General features: G+C 37.3%; 4 protein-coding genes across 4 annotated transcripts; 2 read left to right on the forward strand and 2 right to left on the reverse strand.

Annotated features, from left to right (window-relative positions):
- The first annotated feature begins 5,285 nt into the window (after nucleotides 1–5,285).
- On the forward strand, nucleotides 5,286–7,934 carry LOC137712938 (ceramide synthase 1 LOH3-like). Its single transcript, XM_068452145.1, has 6 exons — nucleotides 5,286–5,500; nucleotides 6,188–6,417; nucleotides 6,570–6,725; nucleotides 6,827–7,012; nucleotides 7,172–7,356; nucleotides 7,564–7,934. Exons 1-6 carry the CDS (start codon nucleotides 5,345–5,347, stop codon nucleotides 7,596–7,598), a joined length of 948 nt encoding a protein of 315 aa, XP_068308246.1. The 5' UTR covers nucleotides 5,286–5,344; the 3' UTR covers nucleotides 7,599–7,934.
- Nucleotides 7,935–8,065: 131 nt separating this feature from the next.
- Nucleotides 8,066–11,135, reverse strand: LOC137712937 (uncharacterized). The gene is made up of 6 exons (XM_068452144.1): nucleotides 10,638–11,135; nucleotides 10,007–10,149; nucleotides 9,707–9,850; nucleotides 9,335–9,520; nucleotides 8,970–9,094; nucleotides 8,066–8,624 (listed from the first exon to the last, which is right to left on the reverse strand). Exons 1-6 carry the CDS (start codon nucleotides 10,849–10,851, stop codon nucleotides 8,399–8,401), a joined length of 1,038 nt encoding a protein of 345 aa, XP_068308245.1. The 5' UTR covers nucleotides 10,852–11,135; the 3' UTR covers nucleotides 8,066–8,398.
- Nucleotides 11,136–12,429: 1,294 nt separating this feature from the next.
- Nucleotides 12,430–16,867, reverse strand: LOC137712644 (agmatine deiminase-like). Its single transcript, XM_068451756.1, has 10 exons — nucleotides 16,651–16,867; nucleotides 15,274–15,387; nucleotides 15,094–15,183; nucleotides 14,880–14,964; nucleotides 14,673–14,728; nucleotides 14,509–14,587; nucleotides 13,945–14,079; nucleotides 13,525–13,757; nucleotides 13,178–13,339; nucleotides 12,430–12,799 (listed from the first exon to the last, which is right to left on the reverse strand). Exons 1-10 carry the CDS (start codon nucleotides 16,735–16,737, stop codon nucleotides 12,680–12,682), a joined length of 1,161 nt encoding a protein of 386 aa, XP_068307857.1. The 5' UTR covers nucleotides 16,738–16,867; the 3' UTR covers nucleotides 12,430–12,679.
- A 1,692-nt stretch (nucleotides 16,868–18,559) lies between these two features.
- Nucleotides 18,560–23,325, forward strand: LOC137712689 (inorganic pyrophosphatase TTM1-like). The gene is made up of 12 exons (XM_068451821.1): nucleotides 18,560–18,742; nucleotides 19,319–19,691; nucleotides 20,027–20,141; nucleotides 20,253–20,448; nucleotides 20,532–20,645; nucleotides 20,755–20,928; nucleotides 21,414–21,608; nucleotides 21,780–21,902; nucleotides 21,978–22,087; nucleotides 22,205–22,328; nucleotides 22,418–22,690; nucleotides 22,789–23,325. Exons 2-12 carry the CDS (start codon nucleotides 19,352–19,354, stop codon nucleotides 23,002–23,004), a joined length of 1,980 nt encoding a protein of 659 aa, XP_068307922.1. The 5' UTR covers nucleotides 18,560–18,742; nucleotides 19,319–19,351; the 3' UTR covers nucleotides 23,005–23,325.
- Nucleotides 23,326–23,427: the final 102 nt, after the last annotated feature.

Raw genomic sequence — 23,427 nt, forward strand, 5'->3', positions numbered from 1 at the left:
ACGCCCTGTCCTGACCTAGATGGACGGCCGTGATGATGGCTCGGGCCGGACGAGGCATCAGAGACCATTGAATCGTCACTCTCTTCACCCTTACGATGACCACCATAATTTTCTCCACCTTCATCGTCTTCTTCGTGATGCATGCCACCGTTGTTTTCGCCTTCCAGGCGGGAGCCAATGTACATCGTCCACCCGGATTCACTGCTGTGGCATTCCTCCGCAGCTCCAAGCATTTTTCCAGACTCCATAACTGAATTTACAGATCAAACCCAACAGAAAACTGAATTAACAGAAACCAAAAGCAGGGGAAAACAGGGTAAAAACACAGTAAAACGGAGGTAAAAACAACTAAGATTTCTTATTGTAACACGTGGATTGCCCCGTCGATAAGATCTTTCTCTTTAACCGACTGCGCATTCAAACCCTCCCCTCTCCCCTTAGTTTAGCTCAAAGTAATAATATCGCTTGTAATCAAAGTAAAAAAAGAAAGGAAAAGTTCTTCGAGAGAGAGAGAGAGAGAGAACAAAGCTTACCAATCTCACATTTGAAAGCAACACCACAAAAGCCAGAAGCACTGCTCTCCCTCTACTTATACAAAAAGCCAATAAGCTGCCTGCAATAACTGAGAGTGCTACTACCACACTGCCTGGAAATCTAAATACCAATTAATTCTCCGGCTTTTTTACTGAGCAGAAAGACAGCTAGCTAGCTAGAAGCTGCCGTCAGTGAAAGTGAATAATCTATCCTGCACAAACCAAAGCTTAAAGCTTTTGCTATCTCTCATGAATTTGAAAGGACATTGGTGGTTGCTCACTCACTAGGGCTCATTGGGTTTCTCTCCCCAATGGTGAAGCCTTAAATGCAGATGCAGAAAGAAAAAACCAGAGAGAGAGAGAGAATAACATTGTATGAGTTCCATACACGGTGTTTTTAATAGGGAATACAATAGGACCTCCTCTCTATCTCATTTAGCTTTCACACCCTTATAAAAAATCCCTACTTGTCATTTAAAATGGAACATCCTTTCTCAATGGAACATGTTCGTTGTTACTGTAGCGTCGCAGTCTAATTATATATTGTCATTGTGGTGTCGCAGTCTAATTACATATTATCATTGTTAAAGGATACAATCTTACATCAGAAACTTGGATAGACGCAATATCTTACTACTTATGAATGAATGGTTACATTATTAATCATATTAAAGCCTTTTGTGATAAAATTTCACACATGTTGAGTTGTGCATGTGGTTAAGTTGAGATAATATCGATGTGATTAGTTGTAGACAACTGGCCCGATTCTGAAACCTTGACAGTCATGTGTAAAAAAACTTTCCATTACAATAAATTATTGGACCAAAACATCACATGACAATGAACCAATCATGTGTAAGTCCTACTTCCTTCTTATACAGACAAGAATTTGTATAACTAAGATCGTTGCGTCACAAACATACCACAAGTTGTTACGTATTTTAACTTTCTCCTGTATAGCAGTTTTGAGAGAAACGTCGCATTAGCAATTCTCTTTTGTGTGAGTTCTACCTTGGAGTTGTAGGTTTTATTTGATCAATAGATAGGAACTAGTCAAAAACCTATGTCTGCTAGGGGTAGCTATGTTCTCCACCAAATTGATTGTTTTGATGATGTGTGTCTCCTAAAGGCAACGATTATGTCTTTTGTTTTGTTATTGGGGGAAGAGAAGAAAACAGAACACAGGTCCTAATCCTTTTAACAGCTCAATAATCCCAATGTGCAATCCAGCTTGCTATGTTAATTCAATATATTATAGTACCGTCGACATCGTTTCAAAAAATGGAAAGGGTTCATGGAGATTTAAGAATTTTGTAATCGTGATCGTTTATTATATATCGTGCGATCAAAAATTATTTTAAATTTAAAATTAAATATAAATAATACTTAATAAAAATTGACCACGCGATATACGATAAACGATCACAATTACGGAATTCTTAAGAAAATGATCCGGCTAGGATCATTTTTCTCAAAAATACTATCAACACCCAAAAATTATATAAAATAATTTGTAATATATTTTAACAATCCGAATTATTTTTTTATACGTATTTTTGTAGATTCATTTTATAATGTATTTAAACGATTCGAATTATTTATCTTTTAAATATCATGTTTATAAAAAATCATCCAAATTTGAATTCATATGATCGTTGGATTTAAAGTTTAAGATTTCTTTGTGGAACCATATTCGTTTATTTTTTTCATTACAAATGAATGTCTTAATAGTTTTAAATTTGTCTAATTTTTGCAAAAAATGATATATGAATAATATTCTGAAAGATAAACAGTTTAAATAGTTAAAAATAAACATTACGAAGTGAGTTTCACACAAATATATATGTTCAATTGAGTAAAAAAAGTGACTTTATGGATCCAACTAATAATATTATTATTTATGAATTATTATATCACTAATATTATATATTCATACATGCTGCCGCAAATATTGAAATTTCATATCAACTTATCAGATAAATCTTGAAGAAACCATGTGCTTGTCTTGTTATTTATTGCTCTCCTTCTGTGCTTCTTGTACTGCTTTCGCGAGGGCGTAAGTTTGGATGTGTGAATTTATAGTGATCCATCGGACAGATATCTTCCACAAGCAAAAGTAAAAGTAAATATTTACTTCTGCAATAACTCTTGAAACGACATACTGTTGGATATCCAAATCTCATCTTCTCCTCTCTCTCTCTCTCTTTATATATATATATATATATATATATATGTGCGTGTGCGTGTGCGTGTGCGTGTGCGTGTGTGTAAAGTTAACACAAATTTTTAACCTAATTTAATCACGGACATTCAAATTCAAAAGAACCGGAGAGAAAAAAAAATAGAAGAGGAAAGAATCTGAATCCTTCACTTTTTAAAGCCGTAATCAGTATTCCAATGCATGAGCTGATGAGATGAGCGGCTGACATTATGAATGTGCAAACTCTTGAAGCCAATGGTAAAAGACCAGTACCCTATAATCCGAGAAGAACTCCCTTACAACGAGATGATTCTATAACGACATTTCAAACCTATCACGAACTGTAATGTAAAATGTGCTTCTAGTAGATGTGATTTGCCTGTAAAATGCATGGATATATAATTGACAAGTCATGCGATGGGGCCCTCTTTGATTAGGAAAGGGCAAGAACAAAACGAAGTTAAAGAGTTTAATAATCCAGAGGGTTTGGGGAACACCATGCCCCCGATACTTTTGAGCAAGATTTTTGGCTGTTTCCCACTTCCAATTTCTCTTCAGTGGCTAGAATCGAACCACTTAGCTACAATACAACACACACATATATATACACACATATATATATAATATTAGGAGGAGGAGACAGGGGTGAGGCCCATGCATAATGTATTATTCTTGCTGCGTGTCCTTTTGCGTTGATCACATCCCGATTTGCTTCTCCCTTGTCTTCCTTCCCACGTGAGTACTGTTTTCGAAATCGGACAATGTTTGTCAACGCTGGTTTTCTCTTTATTATTGACACGAAACATCATTATAGAGAAATGTAGTCATGTCGTACAAGTTACTCTCAACCAAGAGAACATTTCTATGTAAAGGCTAAGAGTTTTCTCAATAAAAATTTCATGAGTGCATGTATGCACTCTATGCCAACACATATTTGATCCTTATATTTAACGGTCGTCCGTCACTACGTTTAAACCGGTAATAAAATTTAATAGTTTTAAGTTCAGGTAGTTTGGGGCACACCGTGTCATTGAAATAAGCAATGTGCATAACGCTACAGTGACATTTTACTCATGTCATATAAATCTTTCTCGGCTTGAAGAGCGTTTGCCATCGATCTGGACTACATTGTACAGCCGATTGATGAAAACCCTAGATAGTAAATGCAAGCATGCCAAGGCACAGTACTAGTTGTATCTGTAGGAAATTTTACTCCGAAAATTTCATGGAAATTGTTACATATTTTGCATGAAATGTGACTATTAGTTTACGTGACATTGCATTCAAACTATGTACTCTTATTCTTTTAATTCTATGAACAAATAAGAAATAAGCTTAGGGAAGTTTTGACGGAAATAATGGAGGGGGTTTGAGCATTGGTTAATGGGTGTAGACAGAGCTCGAGCAATGTTCGAGGGAGCCTCTTAGAGCATCTCTAATGGAGTTTTTCGAATTAAGCGCTCATTAGGCTACTCCTCCAAATCTCTTGTCCTCTGTTATTTTTACAGAAATGAAAATTCAGTTTTCGATCAAAAAATTAGACTACTCCTCATATTGCTAATTAATTTTATAATGAAATCTCACATTTCTTCGTTTTAGGACAAAATAGTTGTTTTGCCGACTAGCGGTCGAAAATTAAAAATAATGTATGTGTATAGCACCACTCTGTGACAAAGACGCTGCCTACAAGATCGAATATATCGTGTGTGTGTGTGTGTGTGTATCCTAGTATTATTCTGCGTCATATGTTGCTACTTAACCTAGCATCCACATGTGATACTAGAAATAATACATGCCTAACTCTAGTCAATATTCTTCCAAGAAAAAAAGATAACATATTCATTCTCAAACGTGCTCTTCTTTTTTAAATAATTTTCTTGCTTCGAAAGACAATTGAATGGATTAAATTAGTACACACGAAATAAACATTTTGGTCTACCATATTTGTCTCCAGTCTAAAGTTTAACTCGAATGGATAAATGTGACGATAACAAATATATATTTGTGACGAATTTGTTACATAATTTAATGACCTAACGTTTTCTTTTATTTGACACTAATCTAATATTAGACTCTTACGGTGAGGAAAAATCTAATCTGAATGCATAGGGATAGGAATTATACCTTAGAACTTGGTTATCGAGCAGCCTTCTGATTGAGAGATTATCTATTACAGTTAAGATATAGTTTCAATGGTGTTACTTGTCCACTATATACTTGTCACATGTTCAGAAAATGTACCACATGTCTAATAGACGCTAACCACGTCGAGAATTAGTGATACGAGAGTGTCTCTCCTTGTGCCGTTGTAAAGTCCTTGCCAATATTCTATTATTTTGTAAAAACGGAGTATCATTGATTTGGGCCAATTGAATCGTCAAAATAGGCCCACGTTTCTAAATTTCACACAAAACATAGCCCGCTTAAAATCGGATATATCCAAACCGGGTCATCTTAGACTGCATGACCCGATAAAATATACCGGTCAAAAACCGTTGAGTTGTTGTGCGTACGCTTTTCAAAAGTCAAATCGCCTTTTCATCTTCCTCGAACACCGATCTACGACGCGTTCCGCCGGCTCCTCCACCGCCTCTGCAGATTCTTGGGTTTGATGGAGGAAATAATGGGTCTGTTCGGAATCAGTGATTCGGTCAAACTCAACTGGGAGGAGGAGTCGTACCCAGTGCCCAATGACTTCTTTGTCCTCCCCTTGTTCGTTCTTCTTTTCCCTTCACTCAGGCTCGTCCTGGACATCTTCTTCTTTGAGGTACAACTCCTGGTACTCTCAAATTTATCAGACAATTGAATTTTATTGTATTTTGGAACGGAACTAGTTTTGCACTCTGTAATTATTTGTGGGAGAACATGATTTAATTTCAATTTCATTCACTTGATGCTGCTTTCCTTTTTATCAACTACTGTCGTTTGTGAGATTTGAACTCGTTACGTGCTCCAATAAAGCGGAGACTGAGTGCCGCTAGACCAGATGATCACGTGCATTCGCTTGACGTTACTTTAGAACCATCAAATTGTAGAAAATGGTAATGAAATTGGGTCTCAGGCTGCATTGTTAACATTTACGGTTTAAAGTTGTGATCTTTTTGCTCTTATTTTGTTGGGTTTTTTTAATTCTTAGTATTGTCATTCATGAAAGTTGTGATCCTTTCGCGGTTACTGTTGAAATCCCCAAATGAATGCAATCCCACAGATTCCAATTTTGTGCAAAGATAATTACCATGCCCAACTTATTAGTCATATGGAAATCCTAAGCTCGGAAAACTTCTTTTTGTATCAATGTATGAGAAATGCAAATCTAACCATCCGAAGCTTTGCGTCAATATAATGTTGATCTACGTTACATGTTTCATTGCTTTGTGGGGGCTATCTTTGGTAGACTTGAAAACTTTGGTCCTTACGGTTTGAATTGTACTTTTGGCTTTTTGTTTTTTGGCAGAGATTAGCAAAGCGCCTTTTGTTTGGAAAGAAGCATGCATTGGTGAATGTTGAGAAACGCGATAATCGGAAGAAAGTTAGTAAATTCAAAGAGTCAGCATTCAAATGTGTGTATTTTTTCACTGCAGAGATTTTGGCCCTTTCTGTTACATACAACGAGCCTTGGTTCACCAAAACCAGATACTTTTGGGTAGGGCCTGGCGATCAGATTTGGCCCGACCAGAAAACCAAGTTCGTCTCTTAACTCAGTTTAGAAATCATTGTTCAGTGTCAAAGTGAATAGTAGCTTTTGTTTACTTTGATTTCTGATCATATGTGTAATTTTGCTCTACAAACAATTACCTTTTGCATCTCACCTGGCCTTGCATATCCCCTTTTGGCAGATTAAAATTGAAGGGACTGTACATGTATTCCGCTGGATTCTACATCTACTCCACCTTTGCTTTGGTGTTTTGGGAAACAAGGCGTTCTGACTTTGTGGTGTCAATGGCTCATCATGTAGCAACTACGATTTTAATTGTGGCATCTTACATATTCAAGTAAGTTTTAAAGCATCTCAGCTTGCTTCTTCGCTTTTTGTTTTTTCAGGCTTGCCTCTATCTTTTCTGGTGTCTTAATGATCTGTTTTGTCCCCCTGCAGGTTTTCTCGAGTTGGCTCGATCATTTTAGCTCTCCATGAAGGATCTGATGTGTTTTTAGAAATTGCAAAGTTGTCAAAATATTGTGGCTTTGAAATTCTTGCCGGCGTTGCTTTTGTTACTTTTGTTCTCTCGTGGACAGTACTACGTCTTATTTACTTTCCATTCTGGATAATATGGAGTACCAGGTTAGCTAAATATGCAGAGAGAAATTTTCTGTTTTCCTTTCGGCGTTAACATTGGCATAGAAAATATCATATAATTGTTGAATTTCCTCCTTAAATGACGCTTTTTTCTCGTAATGTCATATACAAAGATTGATTTTTGGTTCCATTTGTTTCTGGCAGCTATGAAGCTCTTCTGAAGTTGGACAAGGAGAAGCACATAGTGGATGGATCTATATACTATTACTTGTTTAATACTCTTCTAATTTGCTTGCTCATTTGTCATGTTTATTGGTGGAAGTTGATGGTTCAGATGCTTGTGAAGCAAATTCAGGCTAGAGGGAAAGTTGATGACGATGTTCGATCAGGTAACAAGTTATTCAATTCATAGTTTTATAAGTTGGACAGATATCTTACTTGCATAGGGGAAAACGGTAATTGAAAAATAGGAGTACCAGCTAGAAACCATGACAGCAACCGTCCGAAAAAAAATGATTCGAGGTTTAAGGTTGTTTGTTTTCAAACTAGCGTCATATGTTTCCCCTCGCTCACGCTACCTTTCACGTGGACTGCAGATTCTGAAGGCGAGGATGATGAACACGAGGACTGACAGTAAAAAGACTGTTCAAACTCACCGGGAGAGAGCCGGAGATAGGTTTGTGCTTTCACCATAGGGTAGCTCGTCGTGTGAGGTGCCTATGTATTCTTTAGATTACATTGAAACATTTTTTATGAGATCCATATGATGTCGTATAAACAGGCAAGCGAATCTGTTCGTCCATTTTTTCGTATTCACACGAGCAAATGTCTATGTATTGTTGATATCTGTAACACAGTTGAGTGAAGCGAAGAGGTAGGATGAAAAACCACCATAGTTTATTATACTAAAATTACTATCGTTCGAGTTGTAGTTGTATAATAAACAAGTTCTTGGTTTAGCGATATTTATCTTCTCAATAGTTGAAGACGTTCCAACTTCGAATGATTTGCGTCATCATTTTCGTTGTTCTTCCTTTCATCAATCCGATAAAATGAACAAAATAAACTGCTTTGTAATTAAACTTGCAGCTCGCTTAATGAACCGAAATTACTGTATTTTTAACTAATCGAAAGAATTCGAGCCAGGGGAGACGAGCAGTTTGATAACTTACAAGGTCGAAAATCAAACAGTTGAGATAGGAGCACGATAACGATAAACCAATTCACAAACTGCCAATCCTACAGCAAAAAAGTAAGAAACTGTGTAATAATGGAGGAGCTGCTATAACTCAGTTGCCCTATGGACCCTTGAGTACAAAAGAAAACGCACGACGTGACGTCCGTCTGGCTTCAAGAACGTTCGCAGAAATGTGCAAAGTCGACGCGTGCAGAGAAAGTTCGTTTTCATACTTTCTTTCCTTCTATATTATCTCAACTGGAGAACTTGGAGATCAACTTGTCCACATGTATCAGGATATCGTCAATGCGAGGACGGACTGCAGCCTGCGGCTGAAGCATCCATGTGATGAACTGGTGAAGAGCGTCCGGATATGGAGGATTAGGTCCAGCTGGCCACTTTATCTGCACGTTGACTATCGCCAACTGTAGGCTTCCTCCAGATTCGCCGAGTGCATATTCAAATGGAGACATTCCGTACCTTTTAAATAAAACTTGGGCATCAGAATTGAGAAAAAATAGCTACAGCAGCTAAATAGAGGCGTAGTTTTGCTTCTATGGCGGACAAGAATGATGCAGATCACAGTACCAATCGAGTATTTGGCAGTAAGCCGTTAATATACGAGACAAAGGTGTCATGTCCATGGCAGAAACAGTTATGTATATGTAATAGGTACGCATATATATACACATCAAAACAGTTTCTTAAACAATCCAACAGAAAACATTTACTAGTGAAGTAGTGAGGCAGAAGGCAAACGATCAATACGATGTTCAAACTTCAGAGCTATAATAGTAAGTTCAAGAAAGAAAGCTCAGTACTCACAGTATTGCATACAAAGTGCACCCTAAGGACCATACATCAGTCCTCTCGTCAATGTCGGCTTGGCTCGGGCAATCCCACAACTCTGGAGCTCGAAATGGTGCTGAGCAATGCTCAGACGCCCATTCCTACATAACAAGCAAGAAAAATCACTTCAATAGTTTTTTCAACTAAAAGTTACCAGACGAGAGAACCCAACAATACAAAGGTGTCCTTTGACGGTATTAAACCAATTGAAATCAAGGAGGTAAGTATAAGCAACATCAGTTTGTAGGCATTAATTAAGCATACTAAAAAAGAACAATTGCAGTTACTACATCAAAAATAAATGTGTTTAGAAAAATCTAAAATGATTTTAAAACATATACCTGCAACTGTAGTGCCTCTGTACGAGAGCGAATTTGCCTCCTCGCAGGTCGAGCACTGCCAAAATCCATCAACATTGCAAGAGGTGATTGTCCTTTTCTATGGGTTATCAGAACGTTACCAGGTTTGATATCATTATGTGCATATGGCGGATCCAAAGTGTGCATATGCTTAAGTCCTGCACAAAGCTGCGACATTGTTTTTTCTAGGTTAGAACGGTTCTGATGCTTCTAAATATGTTTTACCAACAAGATAAATCATCACGGGACATGGAAAAGAAATCAGAACATGGCACATCAATTGCCCCAGAACTTGGTAGCATTGTTGAAGGCTAATTTACAACGGAAAAAGAGAGGGATGATATATTCATTGACCTGCCGGAATATTTGAAGAACATCTGAGGTGGAAAAGAACTCCTTTTTAGCTTTCATAGTCTTGGCATTGTCCAGTAAAGTTCCATCCAGATGAACTGGAAATAACAAGTATGCTTCATGGTTCCAAGATTGTTCTTGTGTTGTCTGTCAGCCAGAGAGTATTTATATATGAATCAATTGCATGAAAAGTATTAAGAAAACTGAAAACGATGTTCGATTTCATGGAAGGCTACCATTCTGAGAAGAAAAAAACCAAAGTATTGTATAAGCCATATGAAATTAAGTAATCCAGATTTTAACCTTAACGGCAATAATGGCATGATCAAGAAGCGGAAGCAGATTGGGATGACTGAACAGCGAAGAAACACGGATCTCTTCCTTCACCAACTCCAACTGCTCACTATTCTGAATGAGAACTTTTTTCATAGCATAAGTTCCATCATCTGCAAAAGAATAGAGTACAAGCAAGCTGTAATCATTTCCGAAATTGAATTGCAAACCGATCAATCACCTGAGCATCAGTCAAGCATAAACAGTAGGAACATGAAGGCCAAATCACAAATGCATTCATCAACGCAATCCTCGGCAAAGGTCACAGCATTCTTTGAAACAATGATATAGAGTCACAGATCAAACATTCATATCACCAAATAATCGACGCATGCCACCACTCAGCACATTCGAAGAACAAAAGAGTCACACTTTAAATTCGATTCAGCAAATTCACTGGCCAAATCTCCATTGCTTCCCAGCTCAGAGAATCAAAACCAATAATTTCAGATTCACATATCGAAATGACCCAGATCACTAATTCCTCAAAGATACAGACTTCAACCATTTTCGATTCACAAAACTTAAAACAGATCACTACCCAGATCCCAAAATCTGACAAACACATAAAAAATCAACAAATTTCCAGAAATTGAATCACCTGAGACATGAGAGGGATCCTTGAATTTCTTGGCGAGACCACCACCACCCGAGGCGGAGGAGTCGGCGACCACCTCCTTGACCAAAAACACATAAGCGAACCCACCTTCCCCGAGCTGCCTCACGATCTTGAACCGATTCTCGTTAATCCACACATCGCCTCCGCCGTTCACGGCGTCGTACAGAGCGCCCAAACCAGAGAATGTGCACCCCATCTGGTGTACTCGTTCTTCAGCTGCTGATCCTCTCTCCCTCTCGAATAAATAAATAAATCCAAAAACAAAAAAAGGGATGTTTTCAAAAACGGAATCTGGTTTTCGAAAACGGATTCGGAAGAGCTGAGGAGTTCATGTCAATCAGTCAATGGAGAAGGAGGGTAATGTGAAGGAGTTTGAGTGTGATTTGGTGTTGGATCTCCCAAATGACAAATCTGAGCCAAACACATGGATGCTTTTTTTCGGTTCTTGAGTCACTCTCACTTCCCCTCCATTTTTTTCGGTTATGTCTTACCGAAAACCAACCTTTTTTGCTCAAAGGCTCAAAGCAATATAATTAGTTTTGAATTGTTTTTAAGAAATTGATATAAATTGATCCTTTCTCAAATTTCAATTTACTAAAACGATCATTTTTTTTATAGATATTTGATGTTTTATGTCGTCAGATTTTTTGCCATATGCCATCAATATTTATTTCTAGTCTAATTTTATTCAAGACGTTTTTTTTTTTTAAGAGTTTTTTAATGCCATCAAGAACCATATGTCATTAATATTTAATTTTTAGTCTAATTTCATTCAAAATGGTTCTTTTTAAAGAATTTGTTAATGCGGTCAAGAATTACGCCCTTTTAAAATTCGAAATATTGTTCTTAATTCACTTATTTCAAATTTCGTTGTTGCTGAAAGTTGTGTTGTACTTCTTTATATGAAAATTTTAAATCATTAACTATTCGAGCTTTTACGGTCATAAAACAATGTAAGACACAGATCAAACGGTATTACCATTCTATTATATATATCTATATCTTAAAAATAATAATTAAACCCATCTTATATAATGGTTAAACATCTTATTATCGATGTCTTAAGGCTAATAAGTAAACCCATTACATGTACTGACTAAAAGAGTTATATGTATGTCGAACGTTGGGGTTACAACTTGCAGCATTTAAAACTTACGGGTGAGTTGTCCCTGTACACGATAGTACGGTACTGCGATGCACGATTGATCAGTCAACTGTCTGACTGGAGATAAATCTCCTTTCTTCCAACTACCAACTTCCAAGTGAGTAAGGATGCTCGTCGGATTCTTTTTGCGAAGATCTGAAAATTTTCAAATTATATTCGTTCATTGTATATCGTACGGTTAGAAATTATTGTAATTTTTTTATTTAAAATTGAATATAAACAATACCTAACGAAAACTGACCGCACGATGAATGAATGTGATTGAAAGATCCAGTGAGGATCCACTCTCCCAACCGACAACTGAAGTTAAAATTAAGCAATATTACCACAGTAAAAAATTAAGCAACATCACTTGGGATTCAGTTACCCTCAGTTGGCCAAATTTAGACTTGCAGGCAGGGAAAACCAGAAATTTACTGCTATGAAAATTTCATAACCATGAACGTGAAATAGTTGAAAGCTCTGTCAACGGAAAGATTTCACGAGAAAGCGAAAAAATTTCGTGCTGCAGTTAGCCGAAAACCTGCTGGAGCTACCGATCCTAAACCGATGAACTTAGATGTTTCACAGTAGTTCTAGAAATTGAAACGTTTAATTTGCACGCAATCGTCATATCAAAGACACTCAGCTGTTTCCGATGATGCAAAGTATAAATGTTATGCAACTCGATTGAACAAGATTTCGTCGTAGCAATATTAGTACACCAAAAGCTCAATCAACAAGAATTATGAAAACGTCTTTGTCTCTAGAGTCTAGACCTAGGCACTTTATTACCTTGTACTTCGGAGGCTTGCAAGCCATACGCTGTAATGTTAGAACAACTCGGAGATTAGCGGTCTCTGCTTGATTGAGTGCCATTCTATGTATGAAAGCAATCATTGTGGACTATACTGAGTGAAACGCGTGGTTGTTGCTGAGTAATGCAGTGTATATTTCCACCCGCCAGAACAATCTCCCTTGCGCCTTCAATTCTTACCACCTGACCAATCCGACAGTATAAATTAGGCTTGTTCAGCGATAGAAAAAGCGGCAGAAACAAACATCAGTAAATATAAAAGAAGATGAATCCATTTTCATCTACAAACTACGTAAAACCGGTCTTGTTTGTTTCCCCTAGTGTTGAAAAGAGACCGCTTTGTATCATATTATTACTCACTTTCACAATGATATTAAGCCTAGCGCAGCATACACTAACGATACGTTTTACAGTCTCATGATTGCAGCTAATAAAATCACAGGGTGGGTGAGGCTTTATAATTTGCAGGTCCAAGAAGTTCAAACCTTTGGATGATGTATACGATTATATCTAAAATGTATATGAAGATGCTGGAGAAAATCAACTATAAATGAAGCTTACTTCATGGTTTGGAAAGGCTTTGGATAGGACGCGAACAGCCTCATCATCCCATTTCTGGTCCCCAAATTGGGGTGCAATGATGGCTCCATTTGCAATGTAGAAATTTACATATGAAGCAGCAAGTCTCGTGCCTGCAAGTCTCGGTTTAGCTTCGCACTCCTCCTGTAGGAACATTGAACACCAGGAATAAAATGAGGCGCCAAAGCATTTCAAAAAAGTTAACGACAACATAACCATCAGACTAAATCAACATTTTCAGATGTTAAATTAGCCTTCAGTTGGATGCATTCATACTTAGTTGAAGCAACATGAAAGTTGAACCGTGGTCTGTAGTGTACAATGTTTACCTGAAAAAGCCCAGCAGCCTCCTTCTCTGTCATGTATAGCGGCCCTGGTACATGAAGTTTTATTATTTCTAATTTCCTACCCTTGGCATCAGTAGCATTGGAGAGAACAGAAACCGCTTCTACAGCTCTTTCATACTGAGGATCCGTTTCATCATCGGTCCACGACAACAAAACCACACCAGGCTTTACAAAACAGCACATATTGTCGATGTGACCATTAGTATCATCGTCTCCTGTCAAGGATTTTTATACGTAGTTTAGGTTTCAATGAAATAGGAGGCCTGAATTATATCTACTATATGCATATGCGGAGTCCATATAATGTAATGTAAATCATTGCAAGGGGAAGGAAAATTGAGCATCAATAACAACGAGCATTTCATGCAAGATAGTAAATTAGAAACCAAGTAGAGCTCTTACCGTATAATCCACGAGGCAACCAAATGATTTTCGTCACTCCAAGATACGCCTTAAGTTGATCCTCTATTTGCTCCTTGGTCAAATGTGGGTTCCTATTTTTATTTAACAGGCACTCCTCGGTGGTGAGGCAAGTCCCTGAAGGAAGAAAGCAGATTCTGATTCGATCATGAAGATTACAACTACATACTGGCAGAGAGAATGAGTTTTTGTAATGGCACTTTTTATGCTGAAAAGAAAAATATGCAGGGTTCTGAACTTTTACGAGACGAGGCATTTGGTAGTACAAATCATAAGCAGCTACTGCCAATTTTTGTAGTATAAGAATAAAGAATAATGAAACAGAAAGAGATATAGGGTGTAATTGCCTATCAATCAAAAGCAGGGTTTTGACACATAATTAAGAAACAACAGATTACAACAACGACCAGAGTCTCCCGTACATTTATGATCCAAACAGTTTCAAGGCATGGATCAGGGAAGTAATCTGCTGGCGGTGAAAGCCAATTCTAAGATAAAGAGGCAAGAAATTTCCAAATGCAAAGATAAGCTTAAAATTTTTGTTACCTTCTCCATCGACATGGATGCTACCGCCTTCGAGAATCATGGAGTGTTGAAACCTTGGAAGCTTCTCAATTGCCAGGATCTGCAGAGTATGAGTGTTCAGTGTCTCAAAGAACAAAGCTGTATGTCATGTTCAATCAGACAATGATCTATTTAGTTACTCTAACCTTTTCTGCCACAAGAAGATCATGACTCCAATCTCGATAACAACCATCATCAATGCCTATAAATTCCAAAAATAAGTCCATGCAAAATGCACCGATGAGTAAACATCAAAATGATGAAAACATTGAAGTTTCTAACGATATTATATATTGTTCAAAAACATATTCTAGTGTTACGTCACTTAAAAAATTATGAACGATAAACCCTACCTCCCCAGCTGTTGAAATTCCAATCAATACCAGCAACCTTTGGCTCTGGGGTACCAGAACAAGAGGCGCTTTTTCCTACGACAAACTAAAGAAGAGAGAAAAAGATTAGGACTGTAAGAAAAATAACGCTTTTAAAGGTAAATATAAAGATCATAGTATACTGTTAAGGAATATCTCATCAGAACTTGACCATGAGTCAAAGGAAGAAGCTCACTGTTGGTCCTGTATCACGAAACCACGAATCATTCAAACTCATCTCGACAACCCTGACAGTTTCTGGTAGCTGACTTCGTGCATTTGCCCACTGAGCGTAATGAATTCAAAATAAATCTCATATCATATAAAAGACTAGTAGAGATGCTAAGGACTTTCATCTCTTACAAATTATACCAACCTGATTGGCACTTGCACATACAGTCACGGGCTCAAACTTTGAGATTGCAGATGCTACCTTGGTAAACACCTGCTGTGCTGGCACTGCATTGTCTCTCCAGTTATCCGGGCGTTCCTATAATTCACAACAAAGCTTGATTATCATGAGTGTTGGACTTAAGATATAAGTAAAGATCAATACATCCATGAAACGAACATTTTAAGATTGACGATATAGATTTTACCAGAAAATGTTAGACTGATATCAATCTTTAGATAAATAATGCGAGCGACACCTAACCTAATAAGAGAGCCGAGCCCTAACGGTACAGAAACATACAACATAGATCACTGGATACACCTACGATGGCGGAGTAGTATATCGAACCTTCACTTGCAGAAACAGGAAATTATGTGTTTCTGATAGGGTAAGAACTGAGAATTACTTATAAAATGCAGAAACATACCTCAGTATTTTCCGAATAACACGGAATTATCCTGCATTCTTATAATTACCATAGAGCAAGCTAGCTCTGCACTCGAAAATCGACTTTTCCTAGTAACTTGCAATTCATGATTTCACAAATCAATAGAATTTGGCAGAACTCATCATGTAACTAAGCAAAACCTATGATGCACGGATACATCTGTTTGGTCCCGTATCTCGTATCCGATACTTGATCGGATATGGTACTTGCCCGATACTCTCGGATACTCATCCAACATGTATCCTGGTTGATGGACACGAATTTGACACGATGGATACGCGTATCCTACATTTAAGATACACGTATCTGGCTTTTAGGATACATTTACACTTTCAAAAAAAGGTAATGAGGAGGAGAAAATTAATAGGAGACATCTATAATTGAAAATTTCTGAATACAAAGAACTTCCCTCTAATTAAAACCATGAATACGACTCTCGTACTTCTTCTACTGTATAAAGAGGATTAGATTTCGAACTTTTCTTCTCTAACAACTCAAATGTGCTTGAATTTGAATGATGAATTATGTTTTAAAATGTATATTTTTGTTACTATATACATTTTTATTTGCCGTATCCATAGCGTATCCATAGCGTATCGTATCTTAATTTATAGAGATTTTCCATATCGTTGTGTCATATCGTATCGTATCGCTGTGTCGTATCCTATCGTATCGCCATATCTGTATCCACAATTCATAGAGCAAAACAGAAACAGAAACATAAAAATTTCATATATTTCTTGAAGAACATGAATTAAAACACAGATTCTGAAAAACCCATCAGCCAGAAGAACAAACAGAAGAATTATACCATATAAAGATGCAAAATTGAAGGAACCCAATTAAGGCATGTGGGGGGTAATCAGAATATCAGATGGTAATTAAATGGAAGAGAAGGGTTGGTTACTTACAGGCCATCCAATCCAACACTGGGAATGGGGTTCCCACTCAGCAGGCATGTAATATCCATGGACAGCCGGCGTGCCTTCCATCTTCATCTCTCTCTTTCTCTCTCGTTTCTCTCTCTAGAAGCGATGATTGAGTTTGGAGGAGAAAGAGAGAGGTGAGAGAAGCTCTGAAGTGGCTTCTGGTGAGTGGAGACAAAAAGTAGGTCTTCAGAGATACGATAAATAAGTGTTGGCTGCTTTTGTCGGTAAGGGTTCCAACTTTATGGCTCTGTTAATTTGTACGAGAGATGCTTAGGTTAGGTAAGTTTCAAAAGTAGGACTAAATTCTTCGAACTTCATGTGTTTGACACAATTATTATATCAACATTATAAAATATTATGTCTAAAAATATACGAGGGTAGAAAGATTATGCAGAGTCACACTTTAAAAGAATTTTCTTAAAATTTAACCACACAACAATTAGGAAACCCACTTTTTTTTTATTTTGTCGAAGAAAACCCATAAAATTAAAAACAAACAAATATTTAGATGTACGATTACTTTAACCGTTACATTAGATTTTCACAACTGTTATTTTAGCCATCAGATGAGATTTTTCGATATCAATCATTTATTCTCGAACCACTTAATATTATGTGTCATTGAAAAAAAATTCAAATGATTTATGTGTTCATAGATTAAAAAATATGTTATTATTGACACTCTAAAATTTTTAATACGCACTCTTCATAAATATATTTGTCTTACTATCAAATTCGGAGTGCCAATACATTTATATAACAGTCAGATGTTTATCAAACATGAAATTTGAGTAAAATACACATTAGTAATAGGTGCAAAATAATTGTTTGAAATGTGACAAGCGAACAACATCATTTGGCCAGCTACACTTCACAAATAAAGAGGAGTACCTCTTGCATTGGATGAGACCAATACGAGGCAATGTGAGTCCAATATAGGGTATCTGTTCTCTAACAATATGGTCAAATGAGTAACGTGATCACTTGGTCGAACGTAATAAGTTGCTGCAATCTGCACTGAGTCCAGGTTTTACAAGCAACTTTCAGCTTCTCAAGACATGAGATAATGTGCAAATTTGGTGCATCTTTAACTGCATTTTACTGTGAACAAGTGTTTAGCCAATATACTAATGTTTACCTTGTTTTATCAACAAGTTTATACTTTAAAATGTAGCGTGCTGTGCTGTTAACTTTTGTATTGAATGATAAGAGAATGCGGCTTAAACAAAATTTAAGCTCCGGTGAATGCGATTAAGTATCAAGAGCTTGTCTTGGAAAATAAAATAAAATTGTTCATCATAAGCTGTGATGTGGGAGTTTTCGTCCTTGTTAGTCGGATGAGTCTGGCAATCAAAGCTCTCGTTTGCCCTTGCACTCGAGGGCAAATCTTGATTTGACCCGAAAAAACTTATGCAAGACAAATCAATGTGTTATTAATTGGAATATTTCTAGCGTAGATGATGGATAAGTCACCTACTACATTTTGGCCAAGATTGAGGGGCTTACATTTTTTTGGGGAAAATGATTCTCACCGGATCATTTTCTTTGAAATTCTAAGAATTTTGTGATCGTTTATCGTATATCGTGTGATTAGAAATTATTTCAAATTTTAAAATTAAATATAAATAGTACCTAATGAAAACCAACCGTAAGATATACGATTACAGAATTTCTAGAAATCCTAGAAAAATGATCTGGCAAGAATCTTTTTTTCTTTTTTGGTAACTGAAAATTAGTGGCACAAAAAAAAAGTCAAAAAAAAAGGAGGAAGAATCTTTCCCAACTTGTAGTGATTCAGTCCAAATCAACGGTGGTCCTTTCAGGCCACTACCTAATCAAAGCTACACCCGATCTTATCCATTTTTTCCTCTGGAGTTTTTGCAACTGATCTGTTTTCGCGCGTACCTCTCAGACTCAACCAACCGCTCGCCGCCATGTGTCATCAATTTCTACATAAATCCTTCGCGCAATCTGACAAGAATTATAGGAACATATTAAATTCTCCCAGAGACTGCAAGAATCCAGAGAAAGCAGTTGCAGCAACTTTGAGACTTCAATTTTTTTCCTGAAAAAGGTATGAGCTATGATCACTCTGTCTCGATCAAATCCTACAAAGTCTTCAACTTTTTGCGGTTTTAATTTCTAGGTCTCTGTTTTTTGATGATTTCTTCATCTGGGCAATCTCCAATTTCATGTGTGTTTTCATCCGGGAGGAGTTCTTGAATGCTAATTAATCAGTGTTATTGAATTGTTAATTGTTAACTTGATGTTTAAGCATGGACATTTATGAGTTTCCCAGTTCACAGTTTTGCAATTTTATTACTGTTTGGTTCTTGTTCTATTTTTCTCTTGAAAATGTTTGATCACTAGGAAGTTTCCAACTTTATGAGATTTTAAATTTCTGGGGTGATGTTTCTTGATGATTTATTCATGTGGGCAATCTGCAATTTTCATTAATCTTTTGAGTTCGTTTTTGTATTTCTGTAATTTTGTCGGCTGGGGAGGAGTTATTGAATGCTAATTTATCAATATCAATGGATTGTTAATTATTAACTTAATGTTCAACCATGTACATTTATAATTTTCCCAGTTTAATGTTCTGCAATTTCCCAATTAGAATGTTGCTTTTGCTATTTGTTGAATCGTGCAGCGTGTAGGACATAACACAGATTTTGAGCTCTAAATGGTTCAAGATACAAGTTCTGGGGCTGAATCACCGCGGCTGCGCACTGGTCTGTTGCGGGATCAGGTGCAGCTTGTGAAGAGAAAGGACTGTGATCGTTATGAGATTGTCCAAATTCCAGATGTCCTGTCATTTGAGAAAGGTTTCTTTATAGCTATTCGAGCGTGTCAGCTGTTGGCTCAAAAGAATGAGGGGATAATACTAGTTGGAGTGGCAGGCCCCTCTGGAGCTGGTAAGACTGTTTTCACTGACAAAATGCTCAACTTCATGCCCAGCATTGCAGTTATTGCAATGGACAACTACAATGACGCTAGTCGAATCATCGATGGCAACTTTGATGGTAAAGAATCTCATCTTTGAGTCCATCAAACATCTGTTTTGATTTGATCATTATAAACATGTTTTGTAGGGTATGCTAATAGTTCAATGATTTTCCTGTTTCGAGTGATTTTCCTTTTATAGTAATTGAGTTCTTTACTTCGTTTCCGAATTGTTCACTTCCTTGTTTATAGTGTTCTTTAAAGTTTTGTCCTTCTGATGTCTTCCTTCATCGTCATCTCTGAATCTTTTTGTCCAATTTTTGATCATGGAATAAGTGATTTTACATCTGAGAGTCATGGCTGAACTCTAATTGTCACAATGTTTTGGACTAATTGTCATAATGTTTTGGAGCAGATCCACGCCTGACAGATTATGAAACATTGCTTGAAAATATACATGGTTTAAAGGCAGGCAATCCTGTTAAGGTTCCAGTATATGATTTCAAGACTAGCTCCCGCATAGGGTACAGGTAGTGCATCTCTGCATGATGTGAAAATGCTTTGCCACATATATAACATGATAGCTTTCATTTTCTTCTGATTCTATTGTATATTGATGGTCCTTCTGGTGCTTCTAACAGGACAGTGGAGGTCCCTAGCTCCCGTATTGTGATCATTGAGGGCATATATGCTTTAAGTGAGAAATTGCGACCTTTGCTAGATCTTCGTGTATCTATAACTGGTGGAGTTCACTTTGACCTTGTAAAGCGGGTTTTAAGGGACATTCAGCGTGCTGGCCAAGAGCCTGAAGAAATTATCCATCAAATTTCTGAAACGGTTACCCCTTTATCCAGTGTTACAAAGTTTTTGTTATCAGTACAAAAGATTTATGGTGGTTCTCATCCAGAATTTTGGTACAGGTGTATCCTATGTACAAGGCCTTTATCGAGCCAGACCTTCAGACAGCACATATAAAAATCACCAACAAGTTTAATCCCTTCGCTGGTTTTCAGAACCCTATTTATATTTTAAAGGTTGACTATTAAATTTTCTTGTTTTGGTAAATCTTTTTCTCCAGTTGTTTGTTTCAAGAAATACGTAATCATTTTCTTTTCTGACTGTCTATGTTATATCTTATTGCAGTCAACGAAGGCAGTGACAGTGGATCAAATCAAGGCTGTTATATCTGCAGATCACAAAGAAAGCACAGAAGAAACTTATGACATATATCTTTTACCACCAGGTGAAGATCCTGAAGCATGTCAGTCGTATCTAAGGATGAGGAACAGAGATGGCAAATACAATCTCATGTTTGAGGTTCGACATCTGTAAACTAAAGTTCCTAAAGGATATTACATGCTTTTGACTTTATCCGACCAGTGTCATTGCCTACATATATATCGGAGTTGTTTTCATCATCGATCAACAGTAAAGAAATGAATCTACAAAGGCTTATTTAGGAGTCCGGATAACAATTTACATGTCTTTCCATTTCAGTCAGGAACCCTGCTGTTTTTCTTTCTGAAATGAATTTCTGATTCCATATACAAATAAGCTTGATCATCATCTGGACAATGGACATTTTAAGGGAAAGATTTCAAGATTGTGACATGGGGATTTTGACGGAGAATTCTTACATGGTTGTATTTTAATTACATGGGGGCGCAGGTGAAAACTTTTGTATAAACTTGTGTGTAGGATTCTGCTAATATGTGCTTGGTGTGGATCGTTGTATCTAAATTTCATAGTTTGTTCTGGAGTAGGATCTCTGACTAGCTTTACCTCCTCTCTCTCTCTCTCAGGAGTGGGTCACAGATAGTCCCTTCATAATATCTCCCAGAATAACTTTTGAAGTTAGTGTGCGCCTTCTTGGAGGTCTCATGGCCTTGGGGTATACAATTGCATCCATCTTGAAAAGAAGCAGCCATATCTTCTGCGATGAGAAGGTTTGCGTGAAAACTGATTGGTTGGAGCAACTTAATCGTCAATATGTTCAGGTATCATGCCAGGCATTCACTTTTTCAGATTTTTTTGAAACTTGTGATACATTTTTGCTTTTCTGTTCTTCATGTCAGGTGTTTATTTCTGGAAACGAAAACAAGACTTGGTGTTTTCTTTTTAGATAAATTTTGTAAAGCTGGGCACTAACTTGCTGGAATTGTTTGAAGGTGCAAGGAAAGGATCGGTTACATGTTAAAGATATTGCACAGCAGCTTGGCCTGGATGGTTCATATGTTCCTCGTACTTACATCGAACAAATTCAGCTGGAGAAACTTGTAAATGATGTTATGGTATGACTCTCTCTCTCTCTCAACTGATCATGCATTTTCATGTTTGTGCATTGTCGTGATGTGATCAATCTACAGGCGTTGCCAGATGATTTGAAATCAAAGCTCAGCATAGATGATGATTCTTCGAGCCCTAAGGAAGCTCTTTCCCGAGCCTCAGCTGATCGGAGAAACAAGTATCTCAACCGGTATTTTTTATTTTTCAGCTATTTTCTCAGAATTGAAAGGATAATAAACTATCATCCAGCTGATCATGCTTGTATGTATTGATTGGTTCCTTTAACATCATATTCCATACTGGGCAGGGGTATATCGCAGTCTTACTCGAATCAAAGGGACAAGACTATTTCCAAACTAACGAGACTTGCTGTTAACAGCAGAAGGTTTGATGGGCGAAACCCAATATCACCTGCAGCAATTTCGAACCAGGTGAGTTACCGATTTTTCATGTAGTCCTGTTGATGGCACATAACTATGAAATTGTTTTTCACCAATAATTCTGCCTTGTATTATTTCAGGGAATTTTTACTCAACTTTCAGAACAAATTTCTACGCTGAATGAGAGGATGGACGAATTTACATCCCGTGTTGAAGAGGTGAACTCCAAGATATCACTCAGAAGAGCTTCAGCTAGCCAGCAAAGTTTGGCTCTGCAAGCCAAAGCCTGCAATGGATCCGAACCAACTTCTCTTTTTGTTAATGGCTTGAGTAATGGCTCGTTGGCAGGAACGCTACTGCCCAATTCTTCGTCGTCCTCCCAGTTGGTCAAGGATTCCCCACTGATGGAAGAGGTTTTTTGTGATAAATAAATACACTTGTGATGACATACTGTCTTCTATCCTGTTTCCTTCTGATATGCTTATTTGGTTGCTTGGTGCACACTCAACAGATACTAGCCATCACACGAGGCCAACGGCAGATCATGCACCAAATAGACAATTTGAGCAATCTTCTGCGAGAGTATACGGCAGAGAGGTTTCGCCAAGGAAGAACAGATACTGCTGGAAGAATGCCTGATATCGAATCAGTTGTCCCACTTGTTCTTGCTTTGGCAATTGGCGGTTTAGGTGTCTTCTTCTTCAGGAGTCTGACTTCCCCAAAATAATTTCATGGCAAGCAGCTAACTTTCAGCATAGAACCTTGCTATAAACACGTTTGTATGAACCCGTCCTGACGTGCTGTATACCGAACAATGGTAGTCTGCCCTTGTGATAGGGGGCAAATATGGATTTGTAGGTTTATGCGTGGTCGGCCAATGTTGTAAGTACTAAATAATTGGCATACTGTATACGGAAAGAGAGATTCAAACTTGAGTGCAACGGACGGACAGTGCTTTGGTTGATGTTTGCATACCATAAATGTACGATAACTTTTGATGGCCTTACAAGTGCAAGCGACAGTGTTTCAGATGAGACGGTCGTATCCATCTGTTTTATTTGAAATCTTTTAATTTGCAATGGTACGGAAGATCTAGCAATTCTTATTTTCATTTAGTACTTAGATTTCGATTTTGATCCAGGCGTCCGAA

Source organism: Pyrus communis, chromosome 13 (genome assembly GCF_963583255.1).
Source record: "Pyrus communis chromosome 13, drPyrComm1.1, whole genome shotgun sequence".
In the NCBI taxonomy this organism is placed as follows: Eukaryota; Viridiplantae; Streptophyta; class Magnoliopsida; order Rosales; family Rosaceae; genus Pyrus; species Pyrus communis.

Bases quoted from the DNA above. Each gene is read 5' to 3' on its own strand.
- LOC137712938 (XM_068452145.1), top strand. From the start codon at position 5,345: ATGGAGGAAATAATGGGTCTGTTCGGAATCAGTGATTCGGTCAAACTC. The intron at 7,013-7,171 runs GTTAGCTAAATA...TGTTTCTGGCAG, and splicing joins TGGATAATATGGAGTACCAG to CTATGAAGCTCTTCTGAAGT. The intron at 7,357-7,563 runs GTAACAAGTTAT...CGTGGACTGCAG, and splicing joins TGATGACGATGTTCGATCAG to ATTCTGAAGGCGAGGATGAT.
- LOC137712937 (XM_068452144.1), bottom strand. From the start codon at position 10,851: ATGGGGTGCACATTCTCTGGTTTGGGCGCTCTGTACGACGCCGTGAAC. The intron at 9,521-9,706 runs GTCAATGAATAT...ACAATGTCGCAG, and splicing joins TTCTTCAAATATTCCGGCAG to CTTTGTGCAGGACTTAAGCA. The intron at 9,095-9,334 runs GTATATGTTTTA...CTTGTTATGTAG, and splicing joins CAGAGGCACTACAGTTGCAG to GAATGGGCGTCTGAGCATTG.
- LOC137712644 (XM_068451756.1), bottom strand. From the start codon at position 16,737: ATGAAGATGGAAGGCACGCCGGCTGTCCATGGATATTACATGCCTGCT. The intron at 14,588-14,672 runs GTTAGAGTAACT...CATACTCTGCAG, and splicing joins ATCTTCTTGTGGCAGAAAAG to ATCCTGGCAATTGAGAAGCT. The intron at 13,758-13,944 runs GTAAGAGCTCTA...AATCCTTGACAG, and splicing joins GTTGCCTCGTGGATTATACG to GAGACGATGATACTAATGGT.
- LOC137712689 (XM_068451821.1), top strand. From the start codon at position 19,352: ATGGTTCAAGATACAAGTTCTGGGGCTGAATCACCGCGGCTGCGCACT. The intron at 21,903-21,977 runs GTATGACTCTCT...ATCAATCTACAG, and splicing joins AACTTGTAAATGATGTTATG to GCGTTGCCAGATGATTTGAA. The intron at 22,329-22,417 runs GTGAGTTACCGA...GTATTATTTCAG, and splicing joins CTGCAGCAATTTCGAACCAG to GGAATTTTTACTCAACTTTC.